The 27,834-nt window shown below is 48.5% G+C and overlaps 1 protein-coding gene across 1 annotated transcript; it reads left to right on the top strand.

The window, feature by feature from the left end:
• Window positions 1-89: 89 nt before the first annotated feature.
• On the top strand, window positions 90-27,834 carry CHDH (choline dehydrogenase). The gene is made up of 9 exons (XM_080926133.1): window positions 90-227; window positions 5,091-5,157; window positions 21,133-21,898; window positions 22,818-22,969; window positions 23,702-23,831; window positions 24,594-24,728; window positions 25,219-25,361; window positions 25,711-25,813; window positions 26,330-27,834. Exons 3-9 carry the CDS (start codon window positions 21,184-21,186, stop codon window positions 26,749-26,751), a joined length of 1,800 nt encoding a protein of 599 aa, XP_080782259.1. The 5' UTR covers window positions 90-227; window positions 5,091-5,157; window positions 21,133-21,183; the 3' UTR covers window positions 26,752-27,834.

Below are 27,834 nucleotides of genomic sequence, written 5' to 3'. Positions count from 1 at the left end.
CGAATGACTCTGGCCAGGGAGGACTGAAGCTCCTGCAGGCGCGGTGCGTCTTGAGCCCCGCGCACAGGTCCGGTGCTGCAGGCCAGGTAGGCGACCGCACGCGCGCCTGGAGCCTGACGGAGCAGCCCGCGCCCGAGGAAAGCACGCGACACTCTCACTCGGGGCCGCCAGTTAAAGCGCAGCGGGCGAGGATCGAAGTTCCTGGCCCAGGTGTGCAGCTGTCTCGGGTGAGTAGCGAGCTTCGGGTCCTAGGCTGGGTGGGTCAGGAGGACCTGAAACCTCCTTTACCCAGAGTCACAGAAAGAAAGAGGGGACGGATTGAGCTACCGAAAACTTCTGGGGGAACCAGCGACCAGTGACAGGAACTTACAGATCAAAAAAGGTAACAGTGATAGGAATCTCCACCTCAGCACTCCCAGGCTTTCTGGTTAAGTGTATTTCAATAAAATGAGGTCTGACGGTTACATCTGGGGTCCCGAAGCTGGTGTCTCAGCACTGTGGATTCCGAGCTGAGATTCTGACATTTGGCAGCGCTGCTGCTGCCTGAATGAGATCTGCGGGACTCCCCCACCTCTCAGACCTTAATTCTGGGAAGGTGGGCCTGGGACCATCCTTTTGAGAGGACAAGGCTTGAGAGGGGGAGGGGGTAGCCCAGTATCCTTTGGGATTAGAGAAAAGGTTACTGAGCCTGGAATTCTACTGCTTTGGTCCTTCACAGCCTGGAGCACAGCTGGGTTCACCAAACTTGTAGACAGTGGAATTGGAGGGAGCCCTCAGGCAGAAGTTCTGCTTGTCCCTGCTGAGAGGTTGGGTGGAGTCAAGCAACTGTTTGCCGAAGTCCTCCTGGGATACAAACTAAATTCATCTGTGAGACAGATTCCGGTGAGGGTTCTGGTTTTGACTCACCTGAAAAAAAGGCCTAACCCCTATCCTCTGTGGGACTGCAAGGAATAGTCTCCTGAGAAAATGGTTCTGATCACCGTCCAAGGAAATTCACAAAGGGGTGACTGTAACCCCACCCTTGGCTGGGACTGGGCCAGCCTGGGCACTCTCTTAACCTTGGTGAGCTTTTCGGGCCCAGTGGTTCCTGGGAACACTTGTAAGCTTTCCTAGCAGGCTTTCTGGATGGTAAACACACGCCTGCTATCAGGGTGCAAAGGTGGGCTCTCTTGGCATGAAGCTGAGCACTGTGACAGGAACATGCAAGACCAGAATGCCTGCCCTGATGCAAAAGCAAGGTGGAGATGGCCTAGTTTCCCAGTTTCCATCTGAGAACTTTGTCCTGTAGCGCTGAGGAACAAGGCAGATGTTTAGATGGCAATCAGTCTTCGGTTTGGAAAAACAACCTGTGGGGCTGTGGAGAGAACAAAGAGGGAAGCATTCCCTCTCAGCTGAGCAAGTCACATATGATTGCCAACATGTGGTCGTTCTGTGAGTAGCTGAGCGCCAATCCCTGGGCCAGGCTTGGAGCTCTGGCAGAACACACCCTGCTGTAGTAAGCTCAGGGCAAAAGGCAAGGGCTTTGGGACAGCCAGGATAGAGGGGTCAGGCCCAGGAATGAGTCTTTGAGTCAGCCATTTGGGGGGGGGGGGTCTGAGGCAGAAAGGTGGGTAGGAAGAGGTGTTTCAGCTCCAGCAGGAAAGTTCTTGATGTCACGTGAACACAGAAACTGGAGTGACCTCTCCGGACGTTGGCAAGGGAAGGTGAGACAAACATGAGAAATCGGGTACTGGATTGATTGGCTTGTTTTGAGAAATGGGTCAGGGCAGCTAGCTGGGTTTCTTATCCTGGAGAAGAGTCTGGTGGCAAAGGAGAAAGGAAGAGTCCGGTGAAGGGGGTAGGAAGGGGTGACAAATATGGGAGGATACCCAGGCAAGGATGCCAGGACAGCTTCCGGACACAGCCTGAGAAGTCTCTCCAACCCACCTCCAAGGCCAGTGATGAGGTGATGACCATTCCCAGATTCCGGGACAGGGGCATGTACTTACTGGGCACAGAGGCTGTCCCTGCCTGTCTTCAGGACTTTCTACCCTGCCGAAAGTGCCCTCCTTGACCCACGATGATCCTTGTTGATTGAACATTCAGCCTCCAAGATGACCAGCTGGAGTGGACCCACTTGCTTAGATACCTAAGCCTAGTAATCAGAGGCAGGGACACAGAAGTAAAGAGGGCTTAGCTTCTTCTCTTGGATATGGCAAGAGCCCCAGTTTCCTTTCCTGTACAATTAGATGGGCAAGCCATCGTAGTGAAGAGGTGTCTGGAATCTGAAGGAAGCAATCTTTAGAGATTCCCCACGTGCTGCCTGTTGCCATACATTCAGTCTGCAGGGCTACAAGAGCCGCCTGGTACAGCAAGTTTTCATGTCCAGGGGCTGCTCATTAAACTTCAGAATGAAGGGATAAATTAGCATGCCTTCCTCCAAGACCACGCCTAAGCCTGAACACCTGAAGATTGCTTTGGATTTTTTCCATCATGTAGAAGGTCACAGTGTGGTCTAGGCCTGGAAGATGACTTTATCCATCGCGCAGACTTCCAGCAGGTCTGTGTGGCCACTGCAGTGGAGACTCTAAGCCTCCATGTTTCTTGGCTCTATGACTCACTTGCCATCACTTGGCCATGGCCAAAGCTCTTGGTTTCTTGCTACCTCAGTTTCCCCATGCATTTATAACATGGAATTGACATTACTTCTGTCACTCTAGCAGAGCAGTCAAAAAACTCAGAGGAAACTAGAGTCGGGAAGAAAGTTTATAGGTTTAAATTTGCTGCGTAGATATAGAGCAGGGGAGACAAGACAATTAAAAAAAATGGTTTTATTCTAATGTCTCCATGTTCTCAAATGGAAAAATTCCCTTGGACCCTTGAGTTTTGTTACTCTGTTGGATCGGTCCCAGAAAGACAAGGCTGTGAGGATCTAGCTTCCTCCCACACAGGTGGAATTTTCCACTTTTTTTTTGTGTGTGTGTTTGCAAATATTAATCAAGTCTCTGGGCAGTTAAACAGTGGACTCATTGTCTTGTGAAGAGGGAGCCGGTTCTGGTGAATGCCAGCTGCCTGCCAGGGCTCTTTGGCCAGCCCTAGCTGGGATGGCAGTCACTGGAGCATTCCAGCCTCTGGTGCTACCTCTGCCCTCCGTTCCAGTCCAGCTGCTTGGACTCAGCAGTGACTAATTTAATGCAGTCTTTGAGCCAGAAACCTCAGACTCATCCAGGGCTTGCCAGTCCTTGATCTTGAGCCTGGGCACAGAACTCCATATGTTCTCTGCCCCTAGGCCAAGGGGCATAGAAAAACCCCAGACTCAGCCATGATTATAGTTCAATGTTAATGCTACCCCAGCCAATTCCAGGAGGTGAAATCACTTGAGGGCATGACCTCTGGCGTGTGAGCTCCGCACCATGGACACTAGTTTTGTTGTGCATGTTTTGATTATCATACTGGGGCTTCCAAAAGGGTAGATCCCAGAAGAAACAGGGAAGCCATTTTCTACTCTCAGAGACTCATAAATGGGAGTCAGCCCCAAGGGGGGTGTGCAAGGAAAAGCAACCGGCACTGTGTTGGAAAGAGGAAGCAAGATGGTCTGGTTTTTGATTACCAATAGTTGGGTTAACCTGTAGTTGATATTATTGGTCACCGTGGAAGGGTCACATTCTGTATGTCTTGGAAGAGAAAATGGGTACTTGGAGGAGGTTAAGTAAGAATGGGGGGAGGGGAGTTCAGGGCATGTAAACTGGCAGAAATCTCCATGTATGTAAGTTGGGGAGGGGGGGCTGGAGCAGGGCAGGTGCTACGGACCCACACCCCTCTCTCGTCGGACTTGGAGGTGGCTTGGTGCTCATGGGCTTCGGACCTCGGAGGCTTTATGGAACTTTTGCTCTTAATGTAACCCGAGTTTTAGAGCAAATGCATGGTCCCCGCCTCTGCAGGCTAGGCTGAGCCAGGCACGCATCCCTGTATGTCGGGTAGAGATGAGAGGAGGTGAAAAGCAGAGACAAGAGGTTGAATCCATGTGACCACGTCGGGAGGAATGGGAAAAGAGCCCAGTGATTCCCCAGCCTGGCATGATACATCTGTATGGTGACTGAGGACAAGAAGGCTGAAACTTAAGTCTTTAACAAGCTGAAACCTAGAAAGGAAAGCCCATCTTAGGAGGCAGCTATGAAGGAGAAAACAGACCAGAGGTGTCTGTGTTGGATTTGGAAAACCCAGGAGGCAGGTTGCAAGAAGACTGCTTTAGAAAAGATGAGATCTGAGACCCACTCCATGGGCATGCGCTGGGCACGGGCATAGTCCACTACCCCATTTCTGCTATAGGCAAACAAATAAAAATATTTAGAGAAAAATTGGGGCCGGGGCTGGAGCCATCCTAAGGTGTGGTCTGGTTGGTTATTGTCTCTGATTCTGCACTGTGGTCTGAGGAAGACTTTATTGCTTGAGGGGATAACAGAGTGATCTAGATCCCGATCTCACACAGTGATAATGGCCTCGCCCAGGGACAATTGCCCTCCTCTAGGGTTGCTCTGCCCTGTTTGTGGGCGCCAGGGTAACTAACTTATCTCTCTGCTCAGTCTTCAAGGGGACTAGATAGGCTAGGTGGAGGGACACACCCCAGTCATGTATATTCCTCTGCAGAGCCCAGCATGAGCGTGACCCAAAGTAAACAAGACACACATGAAAGTAGAGAAGCCAGGTTTTCATCCTGCGTTTAATTGTCCTGTGAGCCCAAGTGGGGTGTGAGTTCTTTGCAGCAAACCATTAAACACTGCTGGTTGCCTTCTGTTGTTTCTTGATGATGTACTGGAAAGACAGACATCTCTGGTGGACAGAACTAGTGGGTCTGGGGTAGCTCCAGCATTCAGGGTGCAGTTTCTAATGTGCTCGAACTTCCTGTGGTGAATGAGCAAGGTATTCGATACTTATTTTCAGACTCTTTTAATTTCTCATGGACCGATCTTAAAACACACTGAAAATCAACCCCAGTAATCAAGCAAGCCACACAAAGCCCCCTCCGTCACAGGGCCAGAAGTAAGGTCACTTACCCAGACGCCTGGAGTAGTTTCTCAACTTTGCCTTCCTTCTGGACTTTTCTTGCACAGAAAATCAGGACAGTGTGCACGCTGCCCCAGTGGAGACTGCGCTGCATCCTGTCACTTCTGACGTGAGGTGAGTGCTGAGAAATTTTTCTAATTTGAAAAGACAGCTGCAGCAAAGCGCCTACAGAAGGCCTCGGGCTCCTGGGAGGAGTTAGCAGATGCTGTTCAGTGCCAGACCCAGCCTCTAGGCTTGTCCTTCAGCTTGGACAGCCCTGCCTTGCGCTTTCTATCCCTCCCTGGTGGGTGATATTTGAGACTCTCATACCAGTGGTTGAAATCCACCCTGGTATGGAAATTTGAAAGCATATGCAAATTTAGCTAGAGGGAACCAAGGAGGGAACTCCTGGTCTGTTCTCTGGTCTGGGTTTCCTGCCCTCCTATCCCCTGTGGGTAACCCCGTGTTTTCTTTCATTCTAGTCTTTGTGTGCTTTTTACCAAATTCATAATCTGCGATGTAAATGTTATGTAAATACAGTGTTGAGGAAATAAAGAGGCGTAAGTATTTTTTCCATCAGTTTTTGTTTATTTCTGAAAAGGTGTTAATGAGCATCCCCTACCCCCAAGACCACTGTCACGTCTGACTGACAATGGTTTCTTCCTCAGATCTGAATTCTAGTCCCTGGTATCTAGCTAAGAGCGGAAGGGCCAGACACAAGGGTACACACCTCTCCTTCTCTCACAGTCTGCAGACCCACCACTACCCTCACTTCCTACCTCACCCTTACCATTTTTACTTACTTGAGTTTATTTTTAAGAAATTCGTGTGGTTTCCCCACATGGATTTTGTGCACAATGGCCCTAAAATGTCTTCTGTTTTCTGTGTTTTCTGAGCTTAGTGGGCGTATCTGAAAACACTCTAGTGTCAGTGTGAACTAGCTTCACAGTCTTTTAAGCAGAGTAGTCCCCGGGTGGCATTGCAGCCTTCCAGTTAGACTCTATCCCCAGAGGAGGAGTCTCCTGTTTTCAGTCCTCTCCTTCACATGATGTCACCTTGGTGAGGTCCAGGCTGACCCTTACCCATTTCTTTTCTTACTTCTTCTGGTTCCAGGAACCCTTCTTTCTCAGGACACTCCAGCAGCCACTGTGGAGAGCGTGGTGGGGGGAACTGTGGCAGCTGTGAGGACATTGTTAGGATGGGTGTGGAAGCTTCCAGGAAAGGAGTCTGTGAGCAGAAACGGACACTCATCACTTAGGAGGAGGAGCTCCTCAAACCATGGCGTCCACCCTCACCCCTTCCTATGTTTTAGCATCTTTTTACTCTCTACCTGCTTCTGGCAGATTTGGGCAGCGGGGGATCCGTACTGTTGGTAAATGAAGCAACCTCCCATCTCCGTGTTGGTCCTTGCTCGGTACCACTTGATAACTCAGGTCCATTAGGCTGCCAATACTTTCACAGCTCTGAGCCCTGTGCTGGGCCTGTCACAAGAAGAACCTAATCTAATTCCCCTGAAGAATAGTTCGTTTTCGTTTTGTCCTGTTACTGTACAGGAGCCCAGACACTGAGACGGAGACTTGCTCAGCTGGAGCCACTGTACCATGTCCCCATCTGCTCTAAGACCCTCTTGGCTATTCGGTCCACTCATGAACAGCACAGCTCCTACCTGGAGCATACCATCCTTGAGCCAACCGAGCTGTTTTCATCCTCTTCTGCTAGTCTCTTGCCTCTGGGAGAGCACCCAGCACTAACCTATCTTCTTAACACACCTTGGGCAATTAGTGTCCCCACATAAGACTTCAAGGGAAAGGGGTGGTGGCAGGTTAACCCCTCCATTACCACACACAGGAGCAACATACCCCCTGGTTTACAGTTATAGTATAATGGCTGCTTTTCTCGTGACTGTAACCAAATTCCCAACAGAAACTGCTTTAGAGCAGAGAGGTTGGTTTCGATTCAGTCTGTTACGGTGGGGAAGGCATGGTGGCTGAGTGGGGTCAGTGACTGAGTACCAGAGCTTGTAGCAATGGCTTTGTGCAAGATGCCAACAAAAGATGCCATCAGGCAGGGTGAGCTGGGCTATAACCTCAACCTATAGGCCATACCCAGTAACCTATTGCCCTAGCCATGTCTCCCTATCCCAAAGGTTTGACAACCTCTTAAGGCAGCAATGGCAGCTAGGGACCAAGTGTTTATACAGGAGCCCAGCGAGGAAAGTTCACATTCACACCATGAAAAGGCAAGTGAGCGTATAGCTCATGTTAGCTCCCCAGGGTTCCTCACCCACTGTTCTGCTTCTCGTGATGACCGCCATGGAGATCAGCTAGAGAATAGGGATGGACATAGGAAGCAGATTCTTGAATACAGAACCCAGTGTGTACTGAACTGGTGCTATGGGGGAGAGGTGGGAGACTGTGGCATTCAGTCCAAGAAGCTTCAAGGCAGGCGCCATCTGCCTCTGAGGTCAGCAGCATGCAGGTGGGAAGCACAGACTCAGGTCATGCTTCAAGGGCGAGGCCCTGGGACATGGGGCATCATCCTTGAAGACTCCCAGCTCTTACGAATTTTCTTGGCAGCCTCCACTCCATGTAGAAAATTAGAGGCAGACAACGAAAGAGTGGACTCCATTCAGAATGGCAAGAACAGACTTGCTTGGTGTGAGAAGTTGGTGTCCCCAAACACTGTGGCTCTCTATGGGAGGATATAGGGGTATGAGAGTGCAGGGTCTAGGGATCAGTTTCCAGTGGAGAGTGGAGTGGAGAGGGCCCGGCCTCACCTGTGCAGGGTGAGAGAGAAACCAGATGCCTGTTTTTTGACACCTCCTGGCTCCAAGGTATCGGGGAGGGGTTCTGGATCCCATGGGCAACAGGTTTTGTTGAAGCCTTGGACCCATTTTATGGTCCTCATTTTGGATTAGGGAATCTCCCTGGTGCTTCCTGCCTGTCGTGGCACAGATCTATAGGCCTGTCCCCGATGCCTCAGACTGCTGGGAACAATTGGCTATAGGTCATGTGCAGGTCCGTCCTTGAGTGAGTGTATCTCTGTGGTCACTATTACAGTGTGCAGCCTCTAAGCTAGGCTCAGCACATGGAAAGTGGGACTCAGTAAAGTCCCGAGTGAATGCGGTCCGTAGAGTAAGGCTTCTCTACAAAGCTGATGTGTGAGGCCAGAGGAGTGAGCCAGCCGAACAGAAATTGGGACAAGTACCCGGAGGAAAGGGCAATGCATGCCAGGGTCAAGTATGCACCCAGAACTAAGGAGCAGCCATGACAGGGACTGCTAGCAGTGGCCGGGATGGAGACATCTCAGAAGCCTGTGGTAGGCACTTCCATGTGAGGAAGGATGGTGTCTGGGACCCTGAGAAGCAGGAGACACATCCCTCCAGGGGACCGCCATCTGAAATAAGAGACTGCCTGCAGTCAGCTGGGATGGAGACATCTCAGTAGCTCTTTGTAAAACACAGTTGTTCTATTTCTCCTAACCTTAGCCCTGGACAATGGCCGTATAGATTTCATTTGTGTGTGACTACTTTTCAGTTGGCCTCAGTGAGCATAATTATCCTATCTGACTTTCTTATGTCTTTCTCCTTCTGCCCTGGTGGATTCTGTGAAACTAGATGTTCCTTGCTGTAATGATTCTTGAACAATTGAGGCACAGGGCACCGCACAGTCCTAATGGCCCAGCTGCATGCTGTGTGTTCTCACCTGGGAAACAATGGAACAATTGCACAATGGTAGTTCCAGATTAATGCTTGACTTGCAAAGAAAGTTTGAAGGAGTTATCAGAAAATGAATTAGAGCCAACATTGGGACCCCAAGAAAGGAAAAAGTTATTGACGTTATGGAACAAGTTTTGCGCAACATTTAAGAGTGGTTCCTGGATAAGAAAGTATAGAATGCATAAAATTACACACTACTAAAACTAAGTCAAAATACTGGGATTCTTGGAATCATTGTGTGCAATGTACAGGAACAGCAAGCTAGCGGAACTGCTGAGTTAAGGGTTAACTTGATTCTTTCTGGCCACTGCCTGGCAGATTTGCCCATGTCATTTATCATTAGAGCTTTACAGGAAAATACAAGTAGCTGACCTCAGAGCTCTGAAGTATAACAAGTCAAAAGTTAAAGTTTAAATAATGATAAGTTTGCAATAGTATTTTGACCACAGGCCTGGGAATAGGGGAAGCTTGAAATGTTGGGGAATAATTGTGATTCTTAATTCTTTGTGAGATATAGTTATTCTTTTGAATTTGATTTGGCAATGATTACACAGTGTCTTTTTTTTTTTCTACCTGCTTTTGGAGTATCAGTAAAAGACTGGGGCAAGAGAAAGGCACATGAGAACAAGAATGGAGAGAGAATGTGAGGTGTGTGTGTGTGTGTGTGTGTGTGTGTGTGTGTGTGTGTGTGTGTGAAAGGAGAGTGCATGTGGTGTGTGTGAGGTGTGTGTGAGGTGTGTATGGAGAGAGAGAGAGAGAGAGAGAGAGAGAGAGAGAGAGAGAGTGTGTGTGTGTGTGAGAGAGAGAGAGAGAGAGAGAGAGAGAGAGAGAGAGATGTGTGTGAGGTGTGTATAGAGTGTGTGTGAGAATGAAAGGGGAAAAACAGAGATGTGTATGAGTGTGGGAGTTCCAGAAAAGAAAAGCACAGTGCACAAGGGAATGCAGAGTGTGTGCAGCCTTAAACTGTGAGCAAGAGTGAGAAAGAGAGCAGAGAGAGAGAGAGAGAGAGCAGAGAGAGAGAGAGAGAGAGAGAGAGAGAGAGAGAGAGAGAGAGAGAGAAGAGAAGAGAAGAGAAATTTAAGCCTTGAAAAATTGCCTGTCAGCTTGTACCCCAAAAGTAGTCTGTGTTTATTTAGTATGCACCTTCCAGACATCCCTGCTTCCAGCTGAGAGCTCTGATCCTGTGTGGAAGCTGGACCCTGACAGGGCAGGCTTAGGAACAACAGGGACTCTGAGGCCATTAGGAAGCCCTTTCTGGTATTTTAGGGAATTGGGTTGCCGGAGATGGAGGTAACAGTGAAATTCCTTATAGAACCACCAGACCATTCGTCTCAGCTCTGAGATGAGACCCCAAGCTGGAGTGCCCTGCACTTGTCCAGAAACACTATAGATGTGCCGATGAGGGAGTGGTGAGGATCCCAGCCAGGATCTGCTGGGCTGTAGGAAAGCAGCCAAACCTTTGCCAACTCTTTGGCCTCCTTGGCTCTGGCTTGGGTGTTTGGTGCCTCATGCCTACGTCATGTTCAGATTGTTAACCTTTTGACTGCCTCAATGTGGCGTAGTTAGTAGTCAACTGTCCTCTGACGTGACTTCTTGGGGCTTGCTTCTCTTCAGGTTAATTGTGAAGATACTCTCTGTCCTTGTACCTCTGGGGGACTTAATGGCTTAACCCATGCTGAGTGCTCAGCACAGGCAACCGTGTCTCTGGTCAGTGTGATACGTGGTACAGTGTCCCTGACTAATAATGTAGGCTCTTCCTACTGGCACAAGCTCACTCTCAGTTGACACCGTCATCTGGGTCCTTAGGAAATTACAAATCAAAGCCTGCCCTAGAAGGCTAGGTGACAAAGTTCATTTAATCTACCCCAATCCTCCAGTTCTGAGAATGTCTCCCAGTTTGGTAGGGGTGACCATGGCCTCCAGCATGGGTTTATTTGCTGCCCTGAGTAGCTGTGTCTAGGGTCAGTGACAGGTTTGAAGGCTAAATAACCCAGAACAGTGCTGGAATTTGTGGGGAAGCAACGTTTCTGAGCCGAGAAGCCCCTGAGTAGCTGAACTCTGGACACTGAGGTCTACCTGAGCCTGTCTAAGCTGCTGGGGCCATATGGTCACTATTTAAATGGGTTCACGGGATCCTTTTGTATGAATGGATGCACTTTTTAGTAAGCAGAACCCTGTTGGGAGATTTTGCGGTTGTAGTTTTTTTGTGGTATTACCGACCCAGGACGGACCCCCTGGTGCCTTCCGTCTAGCTATTCAGTAATTCTTTTAAACTCAAGACCTTAAGACCCCACTCTGCCCATTATCTCCTGCAAAGGCTTATTGCTCCCCAACTAGGCCCAGAAGAGAACCCACATTTGTCAAGGAGCCCAAGTTCCTCCGACTAAAACCGTTCCTAGGCTTGGCTAGGCTATTGGCTGAGTGCTCTCAGCATTCTTCTGAGCCAGCGCTTTTTGGATGACTGAAAGCAAACCAGGAACTCTGGGATCCATGGGTCTGACCCTAGTACAATATGTACTTATTATGTATTGTTGTACTGGGAGAATATTTAGACGAACACACATATACACACACACACATACACACATACACACACACACACACATACACACACACACACACAGAGGGAGTTGCTGTTAGGAGCCCTGTTCAAAAGGCCTTTCAGGTGGTTTCCAGTGTTCCAGCTGCCCAGCTCCAAAGACAAATTGTGTCCCAAGTAAGGGACTCCTGAAACGGTGGGTAAGCACTTTATTCTGGTCCCAGTTCCTTTATAAATAACACCACCCCCAAAACCGCCAGTCTCGGAATCAAAACCACAAGCAGCCCAAATGTTCTCACCACAAAGTTGCGTATACTTTTTAATGCCCAGTTTCAGTTGCTAGCTGGTGGCCCTGGATTCGGGATTCTCCATTTAATGTCCTCTTGGTGTTTGATCTGAACGCGGCATCCAGAGAGATCTGTGACTGGGTCGGGACCAGACCCTAACTAACCTGAGTTGGGGACAAGGGTGACGTGGCGAGGTGGCATGTGGTGGGAGGGATATGGTTCTGCAATGCCTGGGGCAAAGGAAAGAAAGGGAAACTGCCCAGACTTCTGGTGAAAGGCTCCTAGGTCTGTCCACTTTCATTGCCGCCCTTGGTTTCAGACCCTGATACTGGTTGGCTGCACAAGGAAATAAAGCACAGCAGGTGCAGATGGTCGACTTAGTTGTCTGATGCCTCCATGGCTGTGGGTCGCTTGTTGTCTAAGCTGGCCTGGAGCTGCCATCCTTGGGCCAGAGAGACCAGCACTATCCTAAATTCTTTAGACCTCCGTCATTCGTGTAACAGTCACTTTATGGCACCCACCCGCAGGGCTTGTAGGGCCCTGGTTTTGTTTGTTTGGTGCAGGATGGGGAATGGCTCTTTAAATCGCTTTTAAGTTCACTGCGATACCTTACCACCACTGGCCGTTTCCACGATCCTTCAGCTAACCAGACAGACGCTTTTCTCCCATTACACAGTTTTTTCCCTTGTTCCCGGTAATGTCTAATCCATTTGCTCTGCCTACAGACTTGACCTATCCTTTGGGTATCTGGCTTGTCTCATGTATCATAATGGCTTCACGTTTCCGTTCGGATTTTAGCTTGTACCAGATTCCATCCCTTTTTAAAGATGAGTAAGATCCCACAGTCTTTATGGAGCACATTTTGCGTTATCTATTCATCAGAATATGCGAGTTGGCATCTTCCCACCTCCTTATTGTCATGAGTGTCCCACATTGCCAGGGCGGGTCTGCCTTTCATCCCCTCTGGGAGTACCTACAGGATAGGATGACCGGACCATTGCTAACCCTTTAACTTCTTGAAAAACTTGTAGCTTGTATCCCCCAGTGGCTGATGTTTGGCTCTTCGGCTGCAGTTTACCGAGGCTGTTAGCTTCCTGACACCCTTGGCAGTTCTTGGCTACTTTCCATTGGTTTCCATTCCGGGCGTACTAATGCATATGGGCTGATATTTCTTTGTGGCTTTGGTTTGCCTTTCTCTAATGACTGGTGGAAGCTTAAGCATCCTTTGGTGCTCCGTTACTAAGAAAACCTGCCTACTTAAGATCTCTCCCGTCTGTGTCCATCAGGATTTTGTGTTCCAGGAGTTCTTTGTGCACCCCGAGTATCAGTACCTTGCTGGACCTGCGGCTGGCAGGTGCTTTCTGTCCTGTGGGCTTGTTATTTCACTTGGAATTTGTTATTTGAGACGGCGCCTTGCAGTGTAGCCCCAGACCTCTACATAGAGCATGTCGGCCTCACGCAGTGATCTGTTTCCATCGCACCCGCCACGTGTCTTCACTCTTGCCAGTACTTTGATGCGCAAAAGTAGTTAACATTTTTGCAGAAACTAAAGCTTATCTAATTTCTTTTATTACGTATAATTTTGGTATGGTATCTGAGATGCTATTTCCAAATATAATGTCATAAGGATTTCCCCCATGTTTTCATCAGAGTTTTTAAAAATTATTTTGTGTGTATGTGGGTATTGTTGGGATTCTGTAAACCCCACCCTTCAGTTACCTGGCAGTAGCCAGGTATGCTCCGCCCCAGTGACCTGACACTATAAATGGGGCTGCTTGACCCCTCCTCTCTCTCTTGCCTCCTGGCTCTCTCGCCTTTCTTGGCCTCTTGAGCTCTTGCAGCCTTGCTCTTCTCCCATCCCTCCTCTTTCCCTTCCCTCCTCTTTCCCATCCCTCCTCTTTCCCATCCCTCCTCTTTCCCTTCCCCCTCTCCCCCCACGTGCTCATGGCTGGCCTCTACTCCTCTATTCTTCTCCTCTCTCTCTCTCTCTCTCTCTCTCTCTCTCTCTCTCTCTCTCTCTCTCTCTCTCTCTGCCTCTACTACCCTCTTAACCCTTCCATGACTTGAATAAACTTTATTCCATACTATACTGTCTTGTGGCTGGTCCCTCAGGGGGAAGGGATTTCTAACATGGGCCCCCAGAGGCATCTCCCTTGCCCCCAGGCCTCGCCGCACCTTTATGGGTCATATGCCCCCCCACTCTCTTCATCCTTTCCCTAACATTGGTGCCTAAATATTGGGACCTCAGGATATCATCTTTTTACAACATTGGTGCCCTGTGACTTTTCCTTTCAGGTATATTCACATGTGCATATTCATGTGTGTGCACATGTGTGTGGCTGTGCATACATGAGGCCAGAGGTCAACATCAGGTGTCTTCTATAATTCTGCATCTTATTTATTTATGTATTTATTTATTTACATAGCTTAAGTTACTCCAAACTCAAGAGATCTGCCTGTCTGTCCTCTACCTCCTGAGTGCTAGAATTAAAGGCATGCCATTGTCACCTGGAAATTGGGTAGGAACTACCTTTGCATGGGTCGTGCTGGTGTCTTGACAGTGGTAATTCTTCCAATCTGTGAATGGAGGGTTTTTTCTATTACTTTATGCCATTTTTTGTATGTTCGCTTAGCAATAATTTGTAGTTTTCAATAACTAATGTGACAGTTAATCGTTACTGTCAACTTAACAGAATTAAGAATCTTCTAGAGGTCATGTTTCTGGTTGTGCTAACACAACCAGAGGGGGTTTTCCAGAAATTTGACAGGGGGGCAGGAGTATCTGTCCTAAATGTGGGTGGGACAGTGTCACAGCTGAGGCCCCAGACTGAACAAGAAAGGGTCATCCGAGGCCTGCATTCATTTCTTTTCTGCTGCCTAAGGATAAATGTAATGTGACCAGCCACTTCATTCCCCTGCCCATGTTCCTTCCCTTTTATGATAGACTGTATGCCCTCAAACCGGGAACCAAAGTGAAGCAAACAAACATCCCCTTCTTTCTTTTAGTTGCTATTGTTAGACATTTTGGTACAGCAAAGATAAGGTAATTAATACAGTGTTGCTTTTAAACCTTTGGTTAAATTTAGGCTTAATCTTTTGTTCTGTTCTCTCTCTCTCTCTCTCTCTCTCTCTCTCTCTCTCTCTCTCTCTCTCTCTCTCTCTCTCTCTCGTGTGTGTGTGTGTGTGTGTGTGTGTGTGTGTGTGTGTGTGTGTGTGTGTGTGTGTGTGGTGTGTAATTGTTTTGGCAATAGTGTATTGTTTGTGTTCTTAGTTGAAAGCTTCCTTGCCTGAGTGTTGAGCACAGTACTAATGCTCACTGCAGATGCTTCTCTGTGAGCCAGCCTCCATCTTCAGCAGCTTCCTCCATTGTTCCCCATATCTCTGCTCAGATCTCCAGTGCTTCCTTTCCTCTGCTGGCCTTGGTTTGGTTTGTTTCGTTTTTTTTTTTTTTTTTTTTTTTAGTTGTTCACAGGATAACAATCTTCCCTCGGTTTGAAGATGCAGCTCTGATGGCCTGATAACAGGGCCTTCACCACATTGCATAAATCGTGGTGTCTTGTGTGTGTGTGTGTGTGTGTGTGTGTGTGTTCTCCTTTGTTTGTTTCACATATTTCTAACTTCCTCTGTGATTTCTTCTCTGACACACTGGGGTTTTAGAAGCATTTTCTATTTTTGTGAGTTTTCTCCTGCATATCGATTCCAAGTTTTATTCCACTGTGGTCCAAATAGATTCCTGGTATGCTTTCTGGCTTAAAGATTTATAATCTGTCCTGGAGTTTGGTTTGTGTCCACTTGAGTAAGAAAATGTTTCTGTTGCTGGGTTGAATGCTTTGTTTATACCTGTTGGGATTCTGTAAACATCACCCCTCAGTTACCTGGTGCTATAAAAGGGGCTGCTTGCTCTCCTCCTCTCTCTCTTGTTTTCTTGTCTTTCTTGTTGGGAGGGAATTCCCAACATGCCCCCTCCCCAGAGGCATCCCTTTGCCCCCAGGCCTCACTGCACCTCCATGGGCCATACCCGCCCCCCCCCCCCCAATTCTCTTCATCCTTTTCCTAACATTGGTGCCGAAACCCGGGATGTCATCTTTGAACAACGTTGGTGCCCCATGTGAGATTAGATTAACTCACGACTGGATATCTCTTTTTCCTTTCACCTGTTATGTCCAATTGGCTCATAGTGGTTTTTCTTCTATTACCTTACTAATCTTCAACTCTGAACACTGAAGTCTTCAGTTATTGTACATCTATTTTCCCTTTGACTCACTTGATAATCAGGACATTTATTACCTGTACTTAGCAGTTTATGATGTATGTATTTTATGTGACAGTCCTTCTCAAGTGCAGTCAGTGGCTTGTCCTTTCTTTCTCTTGACAGTATCTTAGTAGACATTTTTAAAAATTATGTTGAGATCTGGTTTTATTAGCATTCTGTCTAAGCTCCACCCCATAGTTACCTGGCAACAACCAGGTATGCCTGAGGAACTATAAAAGGGGCTGTTAGCCCCCTCCTCTTTCTCTTGCTCCTCTTGCTTTTGCCTTCCTTCCTCCACTCTCTTCCCATTCCCTTCTCCCCTCTTTCCTCATTCTCATGACGGGCCTCTACTTCTCATGTCTCTCTTTTCTTTGTCTCTCTCTTCTCTCTCTCTCTCTCTCTCTCTCTCTCTCTCTCTCTCTCTCTCTCTCTCTCTCGTCTTCTCCCTCTCTCTTTTCTCCGTCTCTCTCTTCTGTCTCTCTTTTCTCTGTCTCTCTCTTCTGTCTCTCCCTCTTTTTTTTCTCTCTCTCTTCTCTGTCCCCCCCCACACACACTACCCTTTTAACTTCCCACCCCATGCCCTGAATAAACTCTAATCTGTATTATACCATCATGTGGCTGGTCCCTAAGGGGGAAGCGACACCTCGACATAGGCCAGCTGAAGCACCCCCTTCCCCCACACTTCACCACACCCCCATAGAACATATCTCTCCTCTCTTTGTCTTTTTATAAATACATCAGGTTTACCAGTTTTTAATTTTGTGTTTTATTTTTGCCTTTGGTGCCCTATCTTAGGAAATCATCATCATTCCCCCGACATTGAGCTTTCCTGTTGTGCTCTAGAATTATTTGCATAGCTTTGTGCTGGGTTTGTGATCCATTTTGAAGGTGGAAGATACGTCCAGCTTCCCTTGTGTGTTTCAGTGGCTCTGGCACCCTCTGTTGAAAAGGCCATTTCTGCTCCGTTCCGCTGCTTTACTGATATATTTAGATGGCTTTGTTTCTGAGCTCTGCTCTGTTCTGCCTTTGAACATTGTGTTGGCTTTTTTTTTTTTTTTTTTTTTTTTTTTTTTTTTTTTTTGAGGTCTTTTTCATCTGCATATAAACTTTGGATCAGGTTATCAATACTTAAAAATCTTGCTGGGATACTGAATGGGATTGCATTGATTTCTAAGTTAAATGGTAAAGAATAAAGACAATATTGAATTTCCCTACCCACAAATAGTCACTCTGTGTGGCTAGTTTCACTGATGATTTTCTCTAGAGTTTGGTAGATGTCCAATTGCAAAATGTTTTGATTTATTCCTTCTCCTTTGGCACATTGAGTTCGGTGGAATTGTGCCTTCCCTTCAAGTGGCCTGTGCTCACTGCTGGCCATTGAAGTGTGACTGACACTTGTCTCCCGAGGTCTCCCTGGGGCTGCTTGTTAGTTCCAGAGACCTTTACAGTCAGTTCTACCAGATTTTCTACACAGATGATCATGTTGGCCAGGAGCATTCATGTCTTTATTCCTAATCAGAATGCTTTTTGGGTTTCCTCCATTTGACTGTTGAGTTAAGCTGTAATGGCTGGTGTGATGTTAAAATTGGTGAGAGAGGGTATCTTTGCCTTGCTCCTGATTTTGGTGGGAAAGTCGTGGGTTCCTTGGATAACCTTTATCATGTTGGACAGTGGAAAGGTACCTTTTAGAAATGTTGCCCAGTGCTTATTCTGTATCTCTTGTTTCTCCACCTTGTGATAACTGTCTTTGTTTCCTCCTCCCTTTCCTTTATTTTCCTTTTTATTTTCCAGACAGGATCTCACTATGTCCAGCCTAGATTTTGCTATGTGAACAAGTCTGACTTTGAATTCACAGAGATTCACCTGCCTTTGCCTCGAAAGTACTGGAATTAAAGGCGATTGCCAGTTTTAATGGTGTTTCAGGACGACAACGACACAGTCACTTATATATTTAGATCTGGTAGAAGGCATAAGAAAGATGTTGCCAAAAGAAAAAAATTTTCTATACCCCAATTATATCACCTACTAATAACTGTGCAGCTCAACTTGGTGGTAGTCATCTTGTTTTGTACTTGAAATGACAATGTGCAAAAATGGAAAACTGAGATTATTAGAATTATTAGATATAAGATTATTAAAGAATTATCAAAGAATTATTAAACAACATAAGATTATTAAAATGTATCAGAGATGATAGTGTAAGTTGGCCCTCTCTAGAGATACTCAGTGAGAAGATGGAGCCCTCTTGTTCTCAGGCACGTGTCCCTGTGCTGCTCCCCAGTGGGTGGTGCTGTCCTGCTCTCCTGGATGCTCACCCTGTGCTCTCTCTCCCATAGCCATCCATCACCCTGGCTTCTGCTGTCCTTCTCATTTCCCACAGGGACTCTGCTGTGCCTACCTCCCTTTGCTGTGACACCAGGACTCAGGACTCCAGTTTCTCCTGCTGCTCTCAGCCCCGCAGTGACTTCAGATCCTCCACTTCTGTCAGACCCTTTCTTCTCTGGACTAAGATGAAGGGTTCTGGATGTTAGTCAAAACACGAATGACTTCATTTGCTATTATTCTCGGGACTCTTTTGTTTTAGAAGCCTTGGCTTTTTCTCTATCACTGAGACTGCTATAAAGTTCTTTTTTTTTTTTTTTTTTAACTGTAACCAGCTTCATTAAAGATACTTTTCATAAACAATCATGGTATTCAGGCAGGACATGAGCAGACACTCAACAATATACAAGAACTTCCAAATTCCCTTCTTGTATAGACTACCAAAATCAGAAAGCCCCTGTAAAACCCAATGAAATCTTCATTCAATGCTTCGAAAAGGGGAAAGTAGCTTAGAGTGAGGGTTGACATTTCACATTAAGGATGTTGTTTAACAACTTTTCACAAGCCGACCCTGACTTTTAGGAAATGAACATGGCAGAATTATCAATCTGAAGATCCACAATCTTTTATAAAAGGAACCATTGCTCTTCTGAGAACACTTGATGAAGTCACTGCAAAGTCCACATTGTCCAATAGACTAGAAAACCAATGTTGGGGGTCAGGTTTCAATAGGTCTCTGGTTTTAAGGGAATTATGTCTATGTTCATGGTACACAGGGGAAAGGTTATAAAAATGAATTTAGAGTTTTCCCAGGCCACAAGGCATTTGTGCCTTGGTAGCCACCTATGCTGGATCAGGAGCCTCTCAGAATTATCAAGGAAAGAGGTTTTTCTGTCTTCAATCCAGCATGGGTGATATTTTAAAATGTTAGTGACACATGATCCTTTCCCCCCAACAATGAAGTGTTCTGTGTGCTAACAATATAGTTTTTAAAAAAGTAAAACAAAATTCTGCATTTTTATAAAACTTGATTAAAAATAGTATTTCAAACTGTACAGTCACCAGAAGTACACAGTTATCAAAAATGCACACATGTCACTTGGCATCTCCAGCACCTTCAGCTTTCTGTGGCTGGTCTGTCGGCGCTGAACACGAGTATTCAGCGGCGCGTGGGCTCGGTCCGTCCGGGGGTGATCCTCGCTGCTTCTTCACACTGCTCCTGCTATAAAGTTCTTTATTGAAATATCTTCTAGACTTGTTCTCTTAGGGTCACACTACTGTTAGTCCCTGAATGTTTTTCTTCCTCTCCTGCTCTTCTCTTTATTCTCTTTATTGTCACTAACACTGCTGCTTTCTGAAGTCTCAGGGAAGTGGGGAAGGGAGAGGAAGAGGAAGAAGGAGGGATCTGGTGTATGTGTGTACACCTCTGCTCTTTTATAACTTTTTGGTTTTTTTATATCTCTTTCTTTCTTTCTTTCTTTTTCTTTTTATTTCAAGTCTATCCAGTTTCTCTGAAGCTTCTGTTTGGTTGTCAGTAAGCAACTTTAAGAAGTCAAAGTCGGGGTCTTCTTCGCCATCACTGGCAACACAGTCCTGCGACAGATGCCTTGTGGTCAGGTGCCTCTCCAGTATACTTAGTGCTTGCCCACTATCTCTCATCTCTGCCCAAAACTCCAAGGGGTGCCTTGATGGCCCTGAGACCTCAGGAGGAAGTAAACTTGAATCAGTTCCAGGGAGACCAGACAAGAGGCAGTCTCCCTCTGTGCAGGTGTAACCCCGCTTGGCAATACACCTTACACTTTGAGCCTGAGTCCCAATGGAATCCCAACGGGGCTGATTTCCTGACCTTCTCACCATCTTTGACATGGCTTTTTCTCTTGGTGCTCTTTTCTGCTCTTATACTTCTATTCTGTGTCTCCTCCCATTTCTTCTTTCTCTTTGTTCTCTAACTCCTTGGGGCGGCACACATGACCTTCAGGCCTTTCCTTACCAGCTCTCTCACTACAAGTTGTCTGCCACCACAGGGTGCTTGCCCTTGGAGGTGCTACTGCAGGAATCCTATTGTCGTGTGTTATCTTTTCTGTTCTGCCAGGCACACTCTCTTGATGTTGTATTTCGACAAAGGATGAAAGTCGTTTTCTGCATGTGAAATGGATGAATGATTATCCCATTTAAGAGTCTGAGGTAGGGAAGCCAGTCTGTAGGCCTCTGAGGGATGTAAAGAAACTCAGGGCCCCCTGAACTGATTTTCAAATGATGAACATCTGGGGCTCAACCCCATTTGAATATGGTACTTTTTTTTTTTTTTAATGTAGAACTGGAATCAAAACACACACACAAGTAACATCATAATGACATGTTGTGTTTCCATATACACATATATTTACATGAAACAACCATTGAAGAAAAAGAGGCTGTGATTTTGAAAGGGAGCAAGATGGGGTACACAGGAGGCTTGGAGGGAGGAAAGGGAAAGATCTAAAAACAAACCAACATATTTTTTAGGCCATTGACATTTCTCTGTTAATGCTGCTTCTTTACAAGATGACCTCGCAAAGTTGTGGCTGTGACCCTGGGTCCTGGCGTATTCAGGCTGTAAGCTCCTCAGTCTTGGTCCCTCGGTCTCACTGGGTCATCTTTCAGTCACTTACCTTGTCCCTCTCCATCTGGAGAGCTTTTTATCTTTTGAAGTGTATTCCTATGATACAGTGCAGTGCCCCACCTTCAGTAGGGAGGTGGAAAGCCTTCCACCCAGCTAGCAGCTAGATGTCCAGCCTCCAAGTTCCGATAGATAACACAGCACCTCATTCTGGACTAATACCTCCGTAATAAAATCCCTACTTCAGGTTCCACCTTCCCAGGGCAGTGGCTGTTATGCACAATGGCCTTGCCCAAACTAGGCAGGTCCTTTGCATGACCAACTAACTAGCTCCAGACTGCTTCTGCATATGCTCTGGAGTTGAGAATCTAAACGCCATTTTTCCTGTTCTAGGAGGAAACTCTTCCCACTCCTGTCCGTGGATAGAGGAACTGGGCTGGAAGCATGTGGCAGGTCCTTAGAGGCTGGAGGAGATGTCTGAACCCACGCGGAGCCCTGGCATGGGCTGTGCAGGGCCAGCCACGCCCCCCCTGCAGCTGCGCAGTTGCTAGCGCAGCCTCTGTGCGTGAGGACGAGTACACCTTTGTGGTGGTGGGTGCAGGCTCTGCCGGCTGTGTGCTGGCCAGTCGGCTCACTGAGGACCCGAATCATCGGGTGCTGCTGCTGGAAGCAGGGCCCAAGGACTTGTTGATGGGAAGCAAGCGGCTTCAGTGGAAGATCCACATGCCGGCCGCCCTTGTGGCCAACCTGTGTGACGACAAATACAACTGGTACTATCACACAGAGGCGCAGCCCGGCCTGGATGGCCGGGTACTGTACTGGCCACGAGGCCGGGTGTGGGGGGGCTCCTCATCCCTCAATGCCATGGTCTACATCCGAGGCCATGCCGAGGACTATAACCGCTGGCACCGCGAAGGCGCTGAGGGTTGGGACTATGCGCACTGCCTGCCCTACTTTCGAAAGGCGCAGAAACATGAACTAGGTGCCAATATGTACCGCGGTGGGGACGGCCCACTGCATGTGTCTCGGGGCAAGACCAACCACCCACTCCACCAGGCCTTCCTGCAGGCAGCACGTCAGGCTGGCTACCCTTTCACTGAAGACATGAATGGCTTCCAACAGGAGGGCTTCGGCTGGATGGACATGACCATCCACCAAGGTACCGATACATACACGCATACATATATATATATATAGTATTTATTTAATAGATACGAGTACATTGTGGTTCTCTTTGGACACACCAGAAGAGGGCATCGGATCCCATTACAGACGGTTGTGAGCCACCATATGGTTGCTGGGAATTGAACTCAGGACCTCTGGAAGAGCAGTCAGTGCTCTTAACCGCTGAGCCATCTCTCCAGCCCCCAAGGTACCAATTTTTAATTTCCCACGTGTAATTATAGTCATCCCTCCTAACACTGTCATGGTGAGTAAGTGCCAGAATAAGGATGCTGTTAGGTTTGAGGGAGATACCATACTCCCTCTAGGCATCACAGGACACAGCCCAACTACTTGGGCAGCCACTGTGCCTCTAGGTCACGTGGTACAACAGAGGTGACTGTAGATTCCACAGGGGCCTGCCCAGCCTGGATAGGGCAGCCAAGCCCTATAGCCACAGATCTAGGAAGCTGAGAGAGGTAGGGATTTCAGTGCTGTGGTGCCTGTGGCCAGGGAAAACACAGGGGGGGGGGAGGGGCTGGGGGGGAAAGGGCTCTGGCAGAGTGAAGGAATGGCTCTGTGTATTGAGTCACCTATGGCGTTGTAGAGACTTGCAGATGAGCAAGCTGAGGCAGAAAGAGACAGCACAAGACCATCTTGTCCCATCTTGCCTCTCCACAGACGGATGCTAGTAGACACAGAGCAGGTAACACAGGAGGGACCTTGCTCACAGCAGGATAGAGTAAACCATGGATGGGGCTCTCAATAGATAGTCTGGACTGCAGGGTAGGGTATCCAGGTCACAGATACACTTTGGAGGCAGGCCTCGCATTGTTGAGGGCAGGATAGATTTGTTTTCCCCAGCAGGTATGAGGGGAAGGGCAGCAGGCCATACCTGATCTTGCTCCATCCTGCAGGGAAGCGCTGGAGCGCAGCCTGTGCCTACTTGCACCCAGCACTGAGCCGCCCCAACCTCAGGACCGAGGTCAAGACACTCGTAAGCAGAGTGCTGTTTGAGGGCACGCGTGCAGTGGGTGTGGAGTATGTCAAAAACGGCCAGAGGCACAAGGTGAGTTGACTCCCGTAGAACGTGTGGGGACTGAAGAGGGCAGGGAGGGATAGGCAGCGACCTGGCAATCAGGCCCTTTCTCCTGTTTTCCCCAGCCAGTGCTCTTGTTCTTAGGATGAGTTAACTGCTAGCAGCAGTGGCAGGATTGTCCCTGAGGTCCCACGGGATGTAGCGGGCAGAAGAGCCCAACTCTTGCCACCTGCAGACTCCATGGTCCCTCGTGCCTCCATAAGTCTCTGCCTGTGACACTGACCTCACGAGAGTCCCCTAGTACCTTCTACATGGTTTCAGGGTTCTGGCCTGCCAGAAACCATTAGGTCAATACTAGAAGCTTAAAAACCCACAAATGGAATCGTACTGTGGTGTTTTTTTCCACAAGAGCAATATGTCAGAGATGGCCTCTCCCCTGCCTCCCTCTCAGGAGATCTGTATTTGTGCCCTTGCTCCAAATCACTCCGGTGTATGCCGTCATCTCATTCGAGCTCCACCATTCCTGTTTTTAAGGCTCCCGTTATTGCTCCAGCCATTACCGAGAGTCACACATGGTGACTCTGTGCCGATCGCTTTTAAGTAGCCAGCCAGCCAGCTCCCTCCTCTCTCCTCTGTCTAGGACCTGGGAGCAGATTCGGCCATGCTCTCATGGTCATGGCCGGAACTGGGTGCCTCCCGGCCAGGCAGTAGAAGCAGCTGGCTTTTCAGGCAGTGTGACAGGCAGGCCTCTGCCTCTTCCAGGCTTACGTCAGCGGGGAGGTGATCCTGAGCGGGGGCGCCGTCAACTCTCCACAGCTGCTCATGCTGTCTGGTGTTGGGAATGCTGATGACCTCAAGAAACTGGGCATCCCTGTGGTATGCCATCTGCCTGGTGAGCTCCCCCTCCGACTGCTGCCCGGAAGGTAGCTCTGCAGAACCTAGCAGCTTGACGCTTGAAGGTGTCACATCCTTCCTTCCTATAAATCTGAGGGCCTCTGAGGCTCACTGGACACTCCTATCCCTGGACCCTGGTCTTTATGCTCTTTTCCTCCGTCCCCCCTCAGCCTCTGCACCCTTTAGGAGAGCACCCAAGCTTCATCTTACAGTGTGTTGTAGTCCCGAGGACTTTCCTTATTCTCCACACACAAGGGGCTGGCCTTTCACAGGGAGCTTCCCTTGAGAGGCCTGTGGGAGTGGTCTGTGTCTTGACTGCCCAGTGTGCATTTGAGCTTGAGTTGTGTCTGCACAGAATTCTGGGACTGCTTCTTCCTTCAAGCGACCTGTTGAAAGAGATGACGGCACTGACAAGTGTCAATCCGGCCAGCACACACACAATGACACTTACCAAGCGCAGGACCTGTTGTAACTGCTGTACCTCTGTCCTTGGAGGGTGCTGCTGAGGAGGGCTGGTCAAGGGCATCTGAGTGGCAGCTGCAGATAGGGTGACAGTGGATGGTTTTAGCAGCACTGGAGAAAGAGCCAGACTTGTGTAAGAAAGCCGAAGTAGTGTCTCAGGGGAAAAAAAAAACCTCTAAGCTGGGGCCAGGGCAGGCAGGAACTGGCTTAAAAGACAAGTGGACTAGAGAGAAGCTTCCAAAGCCAGGGATTCACCCCTGTGTTGGCCATTTTTTCTAACCACTCCTTCCTGTGCCAGGCGTTGGTCAGAACCTGCAGGACCACCTGGAGATCTATGTTCAGCAGGCATGCACGCAGCCCATCACACTCCACTCTGCCCAGAAGCCTCTGCGGAAGGTCTGCATCGGTCTGAAGTGGCTCTGGGGCTTCACAGGTGGGCCCGCCTTCCGCCGAGCTATGGTCTGTGGGCATCCATGGTTCTTCTTCCTGAAGAGCCAAGACAGGCCTCAGGTTACTAGGTATAAAGCTAGCTGGCAATCACCCGAGCCAGTTTCCTGATCTGTGAGGTGAGGACACAAAGATCGTGTCTGGCAAGTCCCTGCAAGGGGACAAGAAGCAGTAGCATGCGCTGAGGGACTGAGCATAGGACCTGGCTCAAGGTGACACCCACTGAGCAGGACAGAGGGCTCATAAAACAGGAGGCCTTGGCAGACTTGAAGCCCCTCACTGAGCAGGTAGCTGGTGGTTTTAGTTGTAATGCTGGGTATAGCCTCCTGGGGAAAAGAGAAAATTAGGGACAAGCCTGATGCCAAGCCCAAAGCCCAGGAAGAAACGCACGGGGGAGAAGAGGGATACCAGGGACAGCTGGGCCACCTGCCGTACCCTGACTGGTTCTTCTGCCTTGTCCTCATGTTGACCTTTAGGGGATGGAGCCACAGCCCATCTGGAGACCGGAGGGTTCATCCGCAGCCGGCCTGGGGTCCCCCATCCGGACATCCAGTTCCACTTCCTCCCATCACAAGTGATTGACCATGGGCGGAAACCCACCCAGCAGGAGGCTTACCAGGTATGCAGGCAGCCATGGCCAGAGAGACTCAGCCTTCATGCTCCTGCATCAGAATAGATTTTCACGGTGTTTTCTGTCCCACCATGTAGACCTATGTGCAGTACTCTGCCCACAATGGCTACTGTCTGACTGGAAGAGGAAAGGGAGCCTAAGCCTCACTCACCCCAGGGAGAGAGCAGGATCTGTGTAACAGTGACAAAATAAGTGAAAACTACCTCAGCCCAGCGATCATCCCATAAATTCCAGACAGGACAGAGAGCTGTATACTGAGTGCTAAGTCCTCATGCACGGGGAACTAAGCTGTAGCTAATGGAGATTACTGTGAACTATTACCTCTGAACTCTTCCAGGTACATGTGGGAACCATGAGGGGAACCAGTGTGGGCTGGCTGAAACTGAGAAGCACAAACCCGCGGGACCATCCAGTGATCCATCCCAACTACCTGTCAACAGGTAATGCAGAAACTACACTGTATCCCCTGAGCCTGCCACAGAGTTAGGGAATGTTCATAGGGTTCCCGTTTGTCCCTGATCCTTACTCTGCATCCTATTTCCTAACACTGGGGTCGCCCTCAGTTTTGGATCACACAAGGTAGCCTGGGTTTTACTTTGCACAGCAGGACAGAGATACTGCTTTCAGACCCATCTATAGGAGGAACAGCTGCCGGGCCTGTGCATTCTACCTGCCTGGCCTTCCCTGCCCAAGAGCATGCTGTATTCCCAAGCCTGCCTCTTTGTATGTGCCACAGAGACTCATGTCTCACGAGCAAGGTTGTACCCCCCAACCCCATGGCATTGGGGCTTGACAGCCATGGAGATGCCAGACCTCAAACAAACCTGGCACTGTTTGTCTAGGATACCTGGTTGCCAGAACTGCCAAGGTGAAGGTGACCAAGCACTTGGTTATCCATGCCCCTGGTTTGGCTAGCAGAGTAAGAGAAGGAGACCTCATTTACTTCTTCTCCACAGAAACTGATGTCGAGGACTTCCGTCAGTGTGTGAGGCTGACACGAGAAATTTTTGCACAGGAAGCCTTGGCTCCCTTTCGGGGAAAAGAGCTGCAGCCCGGAAGCCATGTCCAATCAGACAAAGAAATAGATGCCTTCGTGCGGGCAAAAACAGACAGTGCCTACCATCCCTCCTGCACCTGTAAGATGGGTCAGCCCTCTGACCCTACTGCCGTAGTTGACCCACAAACCAGGGTCATCGGGGTAGAAAACCTCCGAGTCATCGATGCCTCCATTATGCCCAGTATAGTCAGTGGCAACCTGAACGCTCCCACGATCATGATTGCAGAAAAAGCAGCTGACATTGTTAAGGGACACCCTGCACTCTTGGACAAGAAGGTTCCTCCTGTCTACAAGCCCCACACCCTGGACACCCAGCGTTAAGACAGACAGCCACTGCCCGAGGATGATGGAGGAACTCATGTCAAGCCAAGAGATCCAACAAGTAAAGCCCTGCCCCAAATATTTCCTCCATAGAAAAGCTAGCAAGCACACTGGGGCCTTTCTCCTGGCTTCCTGGGGGAGCAGTTAGGGAAGCAAACTCGTTTCATGGCTTCCTCTTCTGTCTCCAGCCTCAGAGCCCTACCTCCAGGACTGCAATGACCCTTCCCCTGGTCTCCCACCCGAGGCCATTTCTGGAAAGGCAGGGTGGGCGAACTAGACTGGGCTCTCCAAGGAAGCTTTAACTGAAGCCAAGAGCCAGGCAGCAGCTCACCAGGCTGCTTAACCTGAGCTGCTCCCCTGCCCTGATTTGAGTCTGAAGAGTGAGGGGCAGAGATGGGGAGGCTCAGGTGACTGCATAACTCATGTCCACCTCCGTGTTCAAGATTCAAGAAAAGGCAGATTGGGCCTTACTGCCAAAGATGTCATTGTTTAGCCTTTACCACAAAAGTGCAGGATTATAGGGCCAGTTGCACATTGCCAGTCACTACCTCATGCCAAGGACATGAGCCTATAAGGACCTTTCATGGTGGCCCTGGAAATGGACCAGGCACCAGAGCTACTTCTGCAGACAAGGATGACCATTTCTTATTCTCTAGACATGGGGACAGACAGCATGGTACCAAGACTGATGGAGTCAGCAAAGAACTTTGGAGTGAAAGATAAACCAGCCAGCCAGCATTTGAGTCTTGGGTCAGGGGAGCGGATACCAGCGGCATTCACAAGAGCTCCTTGATCTGGAACTTCCACCATAATTTTGATGTAACTGGTAACTTGCTTTTGAAGCAAGATGGCTCATCCTGACTGTTGTTGCAGAGAATGAAGACCAAATGCATTTTTAGGTTAGCTTTTCTGAAGATGTCCAAAGCTACCATCTGTGTGGGGAAGGGATTGTTGTATAGAAATCCATTGCTGAGTGAAGCCTTCGGAGAAAGACCCTTCGAAGGGTTTTTTAAAAAAAAAGTATAAACCATCACTTTTACTTTGAAAACCCGGCTGCTCTTGTTTCATCTTACCCGCTCCTTG

The sequence above is a fragment of the Micromys minutus genome, assembly GCF_963924665.1.
Source record: "Micromys minutus genome assembly, chromosome: 12".
Lineage (NCBI taxonomy): Eukaryota > Metazoa > Chordata > Mammalia > Rodentia > Muridae > Micromys > Micromys minutus.
The sequence above is the reverse complement of the archived record's forward strand: the minus strand, read 5'-3'. Positions and strand labels throughout refer to the sequence as shown.